At 44.3% G+C, this 13092-nt stretch overlaps 1 protein-coding gene across 2 annotated transcripts in view; it reads right to left on the bottom strand.

The window, feature by feature from the left end:
- PLBD1 (phospholipase B domain containing 1) overlaps nt 1–9861 on the bottom strand; it is an 87357-nt gene extending 77496 nt beyond the window's left edge. For both annotated transcript variants that reach the window (XM_069585659.1, XM_069585660.1), the window contains exon 1: nt 8874–9861. In XM_069585659.1, coding sequence (XP_069441760.1) covers nt 8874–8979 — 106 coding nt within the window. In that variant the 5' untranslated portion in view covers nt 8980–9861. The remainder of the gene's footprint in view (nt 1–8873) is intronic.
- Between the last annotated feature and the right edge of the window lie 3231 nt (nt 9862–13092).

Below are 13092 nucleotides of genomic sequence, written 5' to 3'. Positions count from 1 at the left end.
GAAAAGGTCAGTTTTCATTCCAATCCCAAAGAAAAGCAATGCCAAAGAATGCTCAAACTACCGCACAATTGCACTCATCTCACAGGCTAGTAAAGTAATGCTCAAAATTCTCCAAGCCAGGCTTGAGCAATACGTGAACCATGAACTTCCAGATGTTCAAGCTGGTTTTAGAAAAGGCAGAGGAACCAGAGATCAAATTGCCAACATCCGCTGGATCATGGAAGAAGCAAGAGAGTTCCAGAAAAACATCTATTTCTGCTTTATTGACTATGCCAAGGCCGTTGACTGTGTGGATCACAATAAACTGGAAAATTCTTCAAGAAATGGGAAAACCAGACCACCTGACCTGCCTCTTGAGAAACCTATATGCAGGTCAGAAAGCAACAGTTAGAATTGGACATGGAACAACAGCCTGGTTCCAAATAGGAAAAGGAGTACGTCAAGGCTGTGTATTGTCACCCTGCTTATTTAACTTATATGCAGAGTACATCATGAGAAACGCTGGCTGGAAGAAGCACAAGCTGGAATCAAAATTGCCAGGAGAAATATCAGTAACCTCAGATATGCAGAGGACACCACCCTTATGGCAGAAAGTGAAAAGGAACAAAAAAGCCTCTTGATGAAAGTGAAAGTAGAGAGTGAAAAAGTTGGCTTAAAGTTCAACATTCGGAAAACGAAGATCATGGCATCTGGTCCCATCCCTTCATGGCAAATAGATGGGGAAACAGTGGAAACAGTGTCAGACTTTATTTTGGGGGGCTCCGAAATCACTGCAGATGGTGAACGCAGCCATGAAATTAAAAGACGCTTACTCCTTGGAAGGAAAGTTATGACCAACCTAGATAGCATGTTGAAAAGCAGAGACATTACTTTGCCAACAAAGGTCTGTCTAGTCAAGGCTATGGTTTTTCCAGTGGTCATGTATGGATGTGAGAGTTGGACTGTGAAGAAAGCTGAGTGCCAAAGAATTGATGCTTTTGAACTGTGGTGTTGGAGAAGACTCTTGAGAGTCCCTTGGACTGCAAGGAGATCCAACCAGTCCATTCTGAAGGAGATTAGCCATGGGATTTCTTTGGGAGGAATGATGCTAAAGCTGAAACTCCAGTACTTTGGCCACCTCATGCAAAGAGTTGACTCATTGGAAAAGACTCTGATCCTGGGAGGGATTGGAGGCAGGAGGAGAAGGGGATACAGAGGATGAAATGGCTGGAAGGCATCACCAACTCGATGGACATGAGTTTGAGTAAACTCTGGGAGTTGGTGATGGATAGGGAGGCCTGGCGTGCTGCGATTCATGGGGTCGCAAAGAGTCGGACATGACTGAGCGACTGAACTGAAAACAGCCCTACGGATAACATCATAGTCAATGGTGAAAAGATGAAAGCATTTACTCTAAGATCAGGAACAAGGCAAGGATGTCCACTTTTGCCACTTATATTCAACATAGCTTTGGAAGTCCTAGCTATAACAATCAGAGAAGAAAATAAAAGGAATCCAAATTGGGAAAAAAAAAAAAAAGTGACACTGCCATGATACTATACATATAAAACCCTAAAGATACTACCAGAAAACTACTAGAGCTCATCAATGAATTCAGTAAAGTTGCAGGATACAAAATTAATACAGAGAAATCTCTTGCGTTTCTATGCACTAAAAGTGAAACATCAGAGATAGAAATTAAGGAAACAATCCCATTATCATTGCTTTAAAAAAATAAAATAAAACACCTAGGAATAAATCTACCCAGGGTGCAGAAGACCTGTACATGGAATACTATAAGACACTGATTAAAGAAATCAAAGATGACACAGATGAAAAAATATATTATGTTCTTGGATTGGAAGAATCACTATTGTCCAAATAATTACATTACCCAAGGCAATCTACAGATCAAATGCAATCCTTATCAAATTGCCAATGACATTTTTCACAAAACTAGAACAAAAAACCTTATAATTTGTATGGAGACACAAAAGATCCCAAATCATCAAAACAATCTTGAGAAAGAAAAACAGAGCTGGAGAGACCAGGCTCTCTGACTCCAGATTATACTGCAAAACTATAGTCATCAAAACAGTATGGTAGTGGCAGGAAAACAGATATATAGATCAATGGAACAGGATAGAGCGCCCAGAAATAAACCCATGCACTTGTGCTCAATTAATCTATGACAAAGGAGGCCAGACTACACAATGGTGGGAAGATAGTCTCTTCAATAAATGGTGCTGGGAAAACTGGACAGCTACATGTGAAAAAAAAAAAAAGAAATTAGATCATTCTTTAATACCATACACAAAAATAAACTCAAAATGGATTAAAGACACTACACAGCTCCTAGAAGAAAACATAGGCAGAACACTCTCTGACATAAATGGCAGCAATATCTGTTTTGATTCACCTCCCAGAGTAGTGGAAATAAAAATGAAAACAAATAGGAACTAATTAAACTCAAAAGCTTATGCATAGCAAAAGAAACCATAAACAAAACCAAAGACAGCCCAAAGATTGGGGAAAATATTTGCAAATTACATGACCAACACGGGATTAGTCTCAAAAGTTTATAAACAGCTAATGTGACTTAATACCATCCAAAACAAACAACCCAATCAAAAAATGGGCAGAGGACCTAAATAAACATTTCTCCAAAGAAGACGTACAGATGGCCAAGAGGCACATGAAAAGACGTTCAACATTGCTAAGTATTCAGTTCAGTTCAGTCGTGTCCAACTCTTTGTGACCCCATGAATTGCAGCACACCAGGCCTCCCTGTCCATCACCAACTCCCAGAGTTCACTCAAACTCATGTCCATCGAGTTGGTGATGCCATCCAGCCATCTCATCCTCTGTCGCCCCCTTCTCCTCCTGCCCCCAATCCCTCCCAGCATCAGAGTCTTTTCCAGTGAGTCAACTCTTTGCATGAGGTGGCCAAAGTACTGGAGTTTCAGCTTTAGCATCATTCCCTCCAAAGAACACCCAGGACTGATCTCCTTCAGAATGGACTGGTTGGATCTCCTTGCAGTCCAAGGGACTCTCAAGAGTCTTTTCCAGCACCATAGTTCAAAAGCATCAATTCTTCAGCTTTCTTCACAGTCCAACTCTCACATTCATACATGACCACTGGAAAAACCACAGCCTTGACTAGATGGGTAGCTGGTATATTCAGATGCCCACAAATTCATTACTACTTTCTTACTGCACTTGCAATGATACCTTGCTGTTTTTATGCCCCAAAAGAGTCAGCAAGTGTAACCAAACTACTAGGACAAAGTTTCAGTCATTCCTAAAAAGGAAAAACAAATCAGAGAATATTGCTTCATATCCTTCTCCCTGACTTCTGCTTAGATGGACAAAAGGAGTTGCAGGTGGACTCCTGAAATTCCAGGGGTGAAAGGAGTCCGACATGACAGCCTGGGACTTGCACTTACCCATGTGATGGGGGTAGCATGTGGAAGTTCACAAACCATGACTGTGGGCCAGCAAAGCCCTTCTGATGCTCTTAGTCCCAGAGAGCATCCAGACTGCCTGGGTGGGCCCAACTGCCCTCACCTCCCGTGCTCCCCTCAGCTCCTGCAGCTTGGAGGGGCCAGTGCAGCCCAGTGAGAAGGAGGAGCTGCATTAGGAAGACTAAGAGGTAGGTGGCAGTGTCACTTGTCCACGCCGACAGCTAGGTCGAAAATGAGCAGTTAAGGAAAGAGATTTTTTCTTCAAATGAGTTTGGAGATTTTCACCATTACAGGGAGTAGGGTATTGATTGCTATTATGAACAGAGTGACAAGAAAAGTCGAAACTTGCTCTAGATTTCTTCCAAGAGACAAGAAAGCTTCTGGCTCCACTGAAGAAGCTTGATGGGACTGGGGGAGATAAAAATGAGATGCTTTTATGCTTGCACCCTGCATCTTTCCTAGTCAACGTGGCAGGTGTGGAGGCATCTGTGGTCACACAGCTGTCACTCATGATGCTCTAATTAGCACAGGACTGACTTCTCAGCCTTTGCCTGATTCAGTTCAACAACTGAGATGTGAGAGTTCAGTTCAGTCGTGTCTGACTCTTTGCAACCCCATGAACTGCAGCATGCCAGGCCTCCCTGTCCATCACCAACTTCTGGAGTTCACCCAAACTCATGTCCATCGAGTCAGTGATGCCAACCAGCCATATAAGAGAAACGCAAATCAAAACTACAATGAGACATCACCTCACACAAGTCAAAATAGCTATCATCAAAAAATCCACAAACAATAAATGCTAGGGAAGGTGTGGAGAGAAGGGAACCCTCCTGCACTCTTGGTGGGAATGTAAATTCATACAGCCACTATGGAGAACAGTATGGAGGTTTCTTTAAAAACTAAAAATAGGTCTACCGTACAACCCTGCAATCCCACTCCTGGGCATATATCTGGAGGAAAACATGATCGGAAAGGATATATGCACCCCAGTGTTCATTACAGCACTGCTTACAATAGTCAAGACATGGAAGCAACCTAAATGTCCATTGACAGAGGAACAGATAAACAAACTGTGGTACATATATACAATGTAATATTACTCAGCCAATAAAAAGAATGAAATAATCTCAAATGCAGCAACATGGATGGATCTAGAGATTATCATACTGAGTGAAGTCAGACAGAGAAAGAGAAATATCATACGATATAGCTTATATGTGAAATCTAAAAAGAAATTATATAAATGAACTTATTTACAAATAGAAACAAACTCACAGATATAGAGAACAAACTTATGGTTACCAGGGCAAAGAGTGAAGGGAAGGGATAATGAGGGAGTCTGGGGGTTGACATGTATACACAGCTGTATTTAAAGCTTATAACAAGGATCTATTGTATAACACAGGGAACTCTGTTCAATGTTATGAAACAGCCTGCATGGGAAGGAGTTTGGGGAAGAATGGATACATGTATATATATGGCCGAGTTGCTCTGCTGTGCACCTGAAACTATTACATTGTTAATGGGCTATATTCCAATGTAAAATAAAAAGTATGTGTGTGTTTTTTAAAAAGATAATACATTACCACATTAAAAAAAAAATGGAACAGAAAAACAGGAAGTGAGGTGAAGTGAAGTGAAAGTCGCTCAGTCGCGTCCAACTCTTTTTGATCCCAGGGACTCTACAATCCATGGAATTCTCCAGGCAAGAATACTGTAGCTGTTCCCTTCTCCAGGGGGTCTTCCCAACTCAGAGATCAAATTCAGGTCTCCCACATTGCAGGTGGATTCTTTACTAGCTGAGTCACCACAGAACCCCCCAAAACAGGAAAGTATTGGGAAATTGTAAAGCAGCCATGGTTAATAAAATTGCACTTTGGCAAAAATAATCATGATGACTTCAGACACTTACAACCCAGGAAAGTGCTTTCTGAAAGAGCTGCTTAATGTACTGGTATGCACCCCAACTCCCCAAAATGTTAGGCCATGATTAAGAAAATCTGTTTTTATAACGAGTTATTACTTCACTGAACAAGAATTATCATCAGCAATTCTGTTGCCTTATCAAGTGGCTCAGAGGGTAAAGCATCTGCCTGCAATGCAGAAGACCTGGGTTCGATCCCTCGGTCAGGAAGATCCCCTGGAGAAGGAAATGGCAATGCACTCCAGTACTCTTGCCTGGAAAATCCCATGGACAGAGAAGGCTGGTAGACTACAGTCCACAGGATCGCAAAGAGTTGGACACAACTGAGCGACTTCACTTTCACTTTCTTATCAAGAGATCCATGAACTTTCTTATCAAGAGATCCATGATGCCTTTTCAGAGAAAAGCAACTCCCATGGCTGGTCATAATAGACAGTCAATTATATAGCCCCTACTATGTGCCCTAGCTAGTTAAGCTTTCCTGATAGCTCAGTTGGTAAAGAATCCACCTGCAATGTGGGAGACCTGGGTTTGAGCCCTGGGTTGGGAAGATCCCCTGGAAAAGGGAAAGGCTATCCATTCCAGTATTCTGGCCTGGAGAATTCCATGGACTGTATAGTCCATAGGGTCACAAAGAGCCGGACATGACTGATGGACTTTCACACTATGTGCCAGGCACTGTTCCTCATAACAAACTTACGATATAGGTATTATTATAATACCCATTTTACAGATGAGGAAATTGAGGCATGGAGAGATTAGATAATTGGCTAAAAGTCATGCAGTTTGTCAGTATTGGAGCCAGGCTTCAAACATAGGCGGTCTGGCCCCATGGCTTCTGTCTTGCAATTCCAACCCATCTCTCTAATATTTGACTTCCAAGAATGAAGACCTGCCACGGAAAGAGTGAACATATGGTGCAACTTCCACAGGGAATCTGGAAATAAGGAGGCCCTCAGAGATCAAGGATCTATTGAGATTGGCCTCAACCACAAGTCTGCTGTCAATTAAGGAGCCTGAACAACTCCCAGGACTGTAGACTCCTTGACAGCCACTTAAAGGGATTAGCTAGTCTAGACAGGCAGTCACTTAATCTCAAGTGGTACTGGTAAACCATGGAAGAGTGGAAAAAGAGTCTGTGACCAGCTGTTTTGGGCAAGCAGTAACCGGTAAGGAGCAGTTATGTACTGCCTGAAGTGCCCAGTCCTAGTAAGAGGCAGATGAATCAGGTCCTCAGCCTGAGAATCCCTGATATATTTTTTATCCCAGGTAGTTTGACTACAGTGAGAATGTGCCCAGAGCAGGCTACACAAGTAATCGGATTGTTAAAAATCAGTTTCCTGTATCTGATCAACTCTGGAAAACTGCAAAGAATGAATTTCTAGAGTCTATCCCGGAGAAACCCAGGGCCAGATCTGAAACTCACTTTACCAAGGCACATGCCACTTATGAGTGTCTTGGCAGCCAACCCATCTCTTTCCCTAGTGACAACCTGACTGCCCTATACATATGACTAGGAAAACTGGTAATTCCCTGGTTGTCCAGTGGTTAGAACCCCATACTCTTATTGTCGATGGCTTGGGTTCAGTCTCTGGTTGGGGCCACAAGCCGCTGGGCAAAAAAAAAAGAAAAGAAAAGAAAAGAAAAATTTACGAGGCATCCTAAAACACACGTGGGGATTTCAGTCTGGAAAGATAAATGCAATGTGATTATGTTTGAAGCCTATAATAGACTGAGGCCAGAATCGGTGACTCAGTTTAAGAAGCAATTTCTTGCAGGGTGATATTTTCCTAAATAAACAGTGCCCCATCTTCAGAAAAACAATGTCTCCCACCTCATTCTTTAGGCTGCCCACTCCATCTACCGGAACATTTAAAACAATTCCGATAACATAAAAGGAGACCAGGAAAGGGAGAAAAGTTTCTGCCATCGTTTCAGACACAACCGCCATTTCCATTTCCGGGGCACTCCCCAGCCTGTCCCAGGTGTGTTCAAAACTGAGCAGTTTCAGTGCGGCACAAGGCGACATCGACACCACCGCCTCCAGAACGTGCAAGCAAATCACGGTCAGGAGCCAGGGAGTGATCAATTCTGAGCTCAGAAGCTGAGGCAGCTTCAGAGACTGGAAAAATTTAAGAGTGATAAGTGGGCACATTGCGAAAGCTAAGGCTTTGAAATCTGGTAACTGCACACACTGGTTGATGGAAGACAGTAGAACAAGAACCCATAAGGCGCTTTTAGGAAGGGATAGCCCTGCTGAACCCCACCCTAGTCTTGTGCAAGGTCAGCACAGAAAGGGGATTAGGAAATAAAATGAATCCTCTCTCGTTTTAAATAAATTGTCTCTTATGCGTTACTTTTGAAGTCTTTCAGGTGTTTTTTTTGTTTGTTTGTTTGTTTTTTTAACTTAATCTTAGTTTTACTCGTTGGGAGTGAAACAGACAAAACCCAGACCTCCCCCCCATCTCAACACACACACACACACACACACACACACACACACCCTCCTTTTGCTTTTGAAGCAAAGGGTACAGTTCAGTGTCAATACCTGTAGGGATAAAACCTTGTTTAAAACCTGTTTTATTAAGAGGGGAGTAGCCAAGTACATGCCGTTTTGCATTTCAGCTCTGCCTCCACTTGCTGTGTATCTTTATGCAAATCATTGAACTTGCCCAGTCTCAAACTTTCTCATCTGTAGAATACGGATAATAAACCTATTTAGGATCGTGTTATTGTTGTTGTTTACTGGTTAAGTCGTGTCAGACTCTTTGCCACCCCATGGACTGTAGCCTGCCAGGCTCCTCTTTCCATGGGATTTCCCAGGCAAGAAAACTGGAGTGGATTTCCTTCTCCAGGGGATCTTCCTCACCCAGGGATCAAATCCACGCCTCCTGCGGTTTCTGCATTGGCAGGCGGATTCTGTTTTACCACTATGCCACCTTGCAAGCCCATTTAGAACTGCAGTGAGCAGTAACTGAAAGAACATAAATCCTTGGGTACACTGCCTAGCACATTTCAAGCTAACAATACCAGGTTGCACTTCTCAACACTTTAAACCAAAGCCATTGTCCAAAAAAAAAAAAAAAAAAAAGTAGCAACCTGGATCACACTCTATGATGAGAATAAATATATTTAGATGTCCTTTGGCTAACGCTTTTAGGATCAGCCAAGAATCAGCAAAGCCAAGAGCCGTACCGGAGCGAACCTATTTGTCTGCCAAGAATTCCGGCCAGCACTTTCCAAATTCGGAGAAACACACCCCCAAGTCCTCGTCCGGGGCCATGCCCGAGCGCCAGCAGGGCTGGAGCAACCCGGGCCGTCCCCCCACCTCCCGGCAGAAGCGCGTTCCTTGGCTTCCATCCAGAAAACAGACGGACACCCGCGGGAAGTCAACTTGAGTGGACTCGAGCGCACAGGGCGGCACGCGCGCAGAGGGGAGCACGCGGGCTCCCAGGGGTCCCTCCCAGCGCCCCCAGCCGGGGCGGCACTCTGGGCGCGCGGCTCACCTGCCTGGCTCAGAGGCACCGCGGCGGCCAGAAGCAGCAGGAGCAGCGGTAGCCGGGCCGGCGGCGGGGGCAGCCCGAGGCGCTCATCCCGGCGGTGGCGGGGCATTGCTCGGCGGCCGCGATCTCCGCTCCGCTCGGCAGGACGAGGCAGCTGCTGGTAGAGAGGCTCTGGGTCCGGCAGCGGGGCGCCCAGACGCGGAGTTTCGGGCGTCCTTCTTAACTTTCCTCTCTCATAAGCCCGGCCTGCCTGGGGCTTTTTAGGGGCGAGGAAGCCTCACGTGGTCTTGAGGACAACCTTCGCCCTGCTGGGCCCGTCTGGGAAGGGCGGGTCCTTTCTGACCCTCTAGCGCCCCGTGAGCCGGGATGGGCCGGTTCCCCTCCTGCACTCCTGGGACGTACGTGCTGCTTTCTCCGCACTCCGTCGAGCGGTTTGGCGACCCAGGGCTGGGACAGATCAGTTCACGTCCACACCGCTGGCTTCCAGGGCCGGCCACTGGTCTGCAGCAGCGGAGACGGGGCGTCCTGGGCAGTGTAGAAATGCATACCCCTGCCTACACGCAGCTCCAATTCCTCGCCCTTTCGGAGAGGGCTTCCCAAGTGCTTGCAACTCAGGGTTTAGTACCCCTCTCCATCCCCGCTGTTTAACCTAAATCCATTTGCTGCAGCTCAGGACTTCGGATCGTTTGCTTTTCAAAACTTCATTGGCTGGAACCACCACTGGCGAGTGATTCAGATTAGATGGAGCTGAAACCAGTGATATCCCAGAAAACTCCTGTGAAGTCCCCATTTCTGTGCGGGGTCAGGTGAAAGTGACATTGTGAAGTAGGCAACACCGTGCCTTGGGGGACATTGTGAAGGCGGCAGACGGTGCCCTAGGTGACATTGTGAAGTAGGCAAAAGGCATTTTATTCATCCAATAAGACCTCTGTTGAGCCCACCTTGTGCGTCCGGTACAGCTGGTATAAAGACCACTAAGACCACGGTCTCCAGCAGGCCAGGAGCGACAAAGCCCTACAAATAAACAGGCACCGGAAGTTGCCATCAGTGCTGTAACAGAGCCCTGCTTACCTATGATTGCATCCACCTGGGGACCAAGGCACCGCCTTCTCCATCTTTCTTCTGAGCTTAACCGAGGTCTAGGGGAGATGGGAAGGGAGGGAAAGAGGCACCTTTCCTAGAGGGCGAACACATTTGTCTTGCTAGGAACGATATAAAACAATTACATCAGATCTCTATGCAAATTGTTAAACACATCACCATAAGCCTGTTTCTTTTCCAAAAGGTGTAATTAACTTAGCATTTAAACACTTATGCACCGATGGCAAAAATTTGAGCATGACGAATTTGTTACTCAATCTCATTTGGGCTAAATTCTAAGCATTCTTCACCTCCTCCATATTCTTTGCCCCTTTATTTAGGGTTCATCTTTGTTTCAGGGGGCTTATGTACTGACTGGGTAGAGCGCATCTACTCTGTGAGTCATCTTTTTGGCTTGGTGGCCTCCAGGGAGATGTAGTTCATCTCTTCTGGTCCTCCTTGTGGTAGAGCAGTGGCAGGAATCCACTGTTGACATCTGAGGCTCTTGTCCTCACATCTGGATTCCTACATGCTCTGTGTATTAGTTAGGTAACGACAAACTCCCAAAGTTCAATGGTTAATGCCACTGAAATGTATACCTGACTCATATACCAGTCTAGTGTGGGAGTTCTTTATTGGTTGGCGGCTTTCTGTCATGTGGGAATTAAGAACCTGGTATCCTTTCATTTGTGGTTCCACCATTCCCTAAAGCAGATGTCCCCATCTTTCTTGGTTCATAGTGCCCTGAGAATCTTGGGACTGCAGGCCAAAAGAAATATCTAACAGTTTCTTTTATTAATTATTTAGGATCAAACAATTTATAAGTAGTAATTTACTCAGTGTCCTAGATGGTACTATGTTTTCCTCAAAGATTTATATCTCAAATGTTCCCTTTAGTTCATTGTGGTATGTTCCACTGATACTATTATTTCCTGTGAATATTTAGCATATCCTAGGTCTTCTGCATTGCAGGTGGGTTCTTTACCATCTGAGCCACCAGGGAAGCCCATATTCTAGGTAGCCCTTGGTGAATTCACTGTGGTTCTCAAACTGGATACGGGAACCATCACCCAAGGGACTTGGAATGTTTTCTTCTAACCAGAAGAAGAGGAAAGAATATGGGACAGCTCTTTTACTTCTTATTCACTTCCACTCCCATTCCATCAACAGTAACTAGACATATTGCCATACCTGGATGCTAAAGAGACTGGGAAGCGCAGCCTCTGGCTCAGACGTCACCTCTCAGAATGGAAAGAAAGTGTACATTTTTGGGGAAGGAACCTAGCTGTCTCTGGCACTTTTGGCAACCTCTCCATCCAGACTTGGATTCTACTGGATCCTCTGGCTCATTCTTAGACCCCTCCGATTCCTCTATATGTGTGTGGGGGGGGTGGTGGTGGTAAGGGTGTGGTGGGGGGAGGTGGGGTGGGCCTGTAGAGTAGGGACTCAAAGATCCTCTGACTTGGGTGTGTTAGTCAGCCTCCCCAAACAGGGCCCTCTATCACTGCTTATCTGCAATTCACATGTCATTGTAGGGCACATAACTCCTTGCAAATTCATGAGCTACATTCTGAGAAGTTTAAACACAGCTTCCTCTGCTCTGGTAACTCTAGACCTATTTGGAGTTTCTATTACCAAATGCTCCCACATCCCGCCCCACCCATCAAATAGGCGACTCATCTCCTAGAGGAAGGGTGGTGCTGGCCCTTGCATCAACCCACTGAGTCTTTCTCTTATCAGCTCTTCAAACTTTGTAGTTGTTTGCATAAGAGTTATTATACATTCTTATACTTTGTCTTTTAAACATTTATTATCTACTATATACCTTTCATGTATTCTTCTTATTCCAATTTATTGTTCTTGAATATTTTTACACCACTTTATTTCAATCTGTGCCTTTTAATCAACTGTTGACTATTTCAAAATATTTTTCTCTCAAATTCACACATCTGACATTTGAATGACTTTGAACACTATGGTTTGTGTCTACACAAGACCTCAAAAAGCCACAAGCTTTACTCTTTGGCTTTTTCATTGCTTTTGTCTCCTCCTTCCTTGAGAAACAAGTCTTAGCTTCTTGGATTTAATCTACTACTGGAAAATTTACTAAGTTTTACTAAATGTGTAGGGTAATATTCAACTTCCTCCTGTATATTTACTTCTGTAGTTAATTTTTCTTGTATTTATTTATTATTTGCCTACGTTCATTTTTGTGCAGGTTGTTTTGGTAGTTGAACTTACCATTTGCTACTCTGAGATCAGATTATTGAGTTCAGACTGCTGTATAACCAAGGAAAAGTTGGGCATTCCTGGGCTCAAGCTTAATGCCTGTGGAGCTTGTTTTGCTCACTTATAACACAGTTCTGTACCGAACATCACTGACTCAATGGACATGAATTTGAGAAAACTCTGGGAGATACTTAAGGACAGGGGAGTCTAGTGCGCTGCAGTCCATGGGGTAGCAAACAGTCAGACATGACATAGCAACTGAACAACTGTACTATATCCCTATCCTCTCTTCTATTCACTTGCTCAGACTTTATATAAGCTACCATCCACTGTAATTTCCAGACTGCAGGTGTTTTGTAAATTGGTTACATAAAAGAGGAGCTGCCATTGGTCAGCAATTGTAAGGCTACTAGCACATCTTAGCTTTGGGACCACAGTAGAAGGGTGAGACGTGGGTTGACTGAAGCATGGGTTCGGTCAGACATGAGGCATGGGTTGACTGAAGTAGATGAAGCAGTTTAAAAGAGAGGTTGCTATACAAGTTGAATACTGATTAGAGTAGATGCTTAGTAGAGTACAGTAGATGGGATAGAGTAGATGATTTAGTATCATTATCTTTCTCTACAGATAACTGTAAACTTTTTACCCAGGTGATAGGCATCTTGGTCCCCATCTTTACATTCCAAAGAGGCTGAAAAAAAGACTGAACACCCTTGAGGCCAAGCACAGTTTCTTCATTGTTTAAGAGATGTAATTTTTTTTTGCCTAGGGTTCTTTTTTCATAATTTTTCTTTTTCTATTTCTTTTCTAAATTCAGTGGCTATCTCCTGGAGTCAATTCAGTCACTTAGTCATGTCTGACTCTTTGCAACCCCATGGACTGCAGCACGCAAGGCTTCCCTGTCCATCACCAA

Source organism: Ovis canadensis, chromosome 3, assembly GCF_042477335.2.
Source record: "Ovis canadensis isolate MfBH-ARS-UI-01 breed Bighorn chromosome 3, ARS-UI_OviCan_v2, whole genome shotgun sequence".
Classification (NCBI taxonomy): Eukaryota; Metazoa; Chordata; class Mammalia; order Artiodactyla; family Bovidae; genus Ovis; species Ovis canadensis.
The sequence above is the reverse complement of the archived record's forward strand: the minus strand, read 5'-3'. Positions and strand labels throughout refer to the sequence as shown.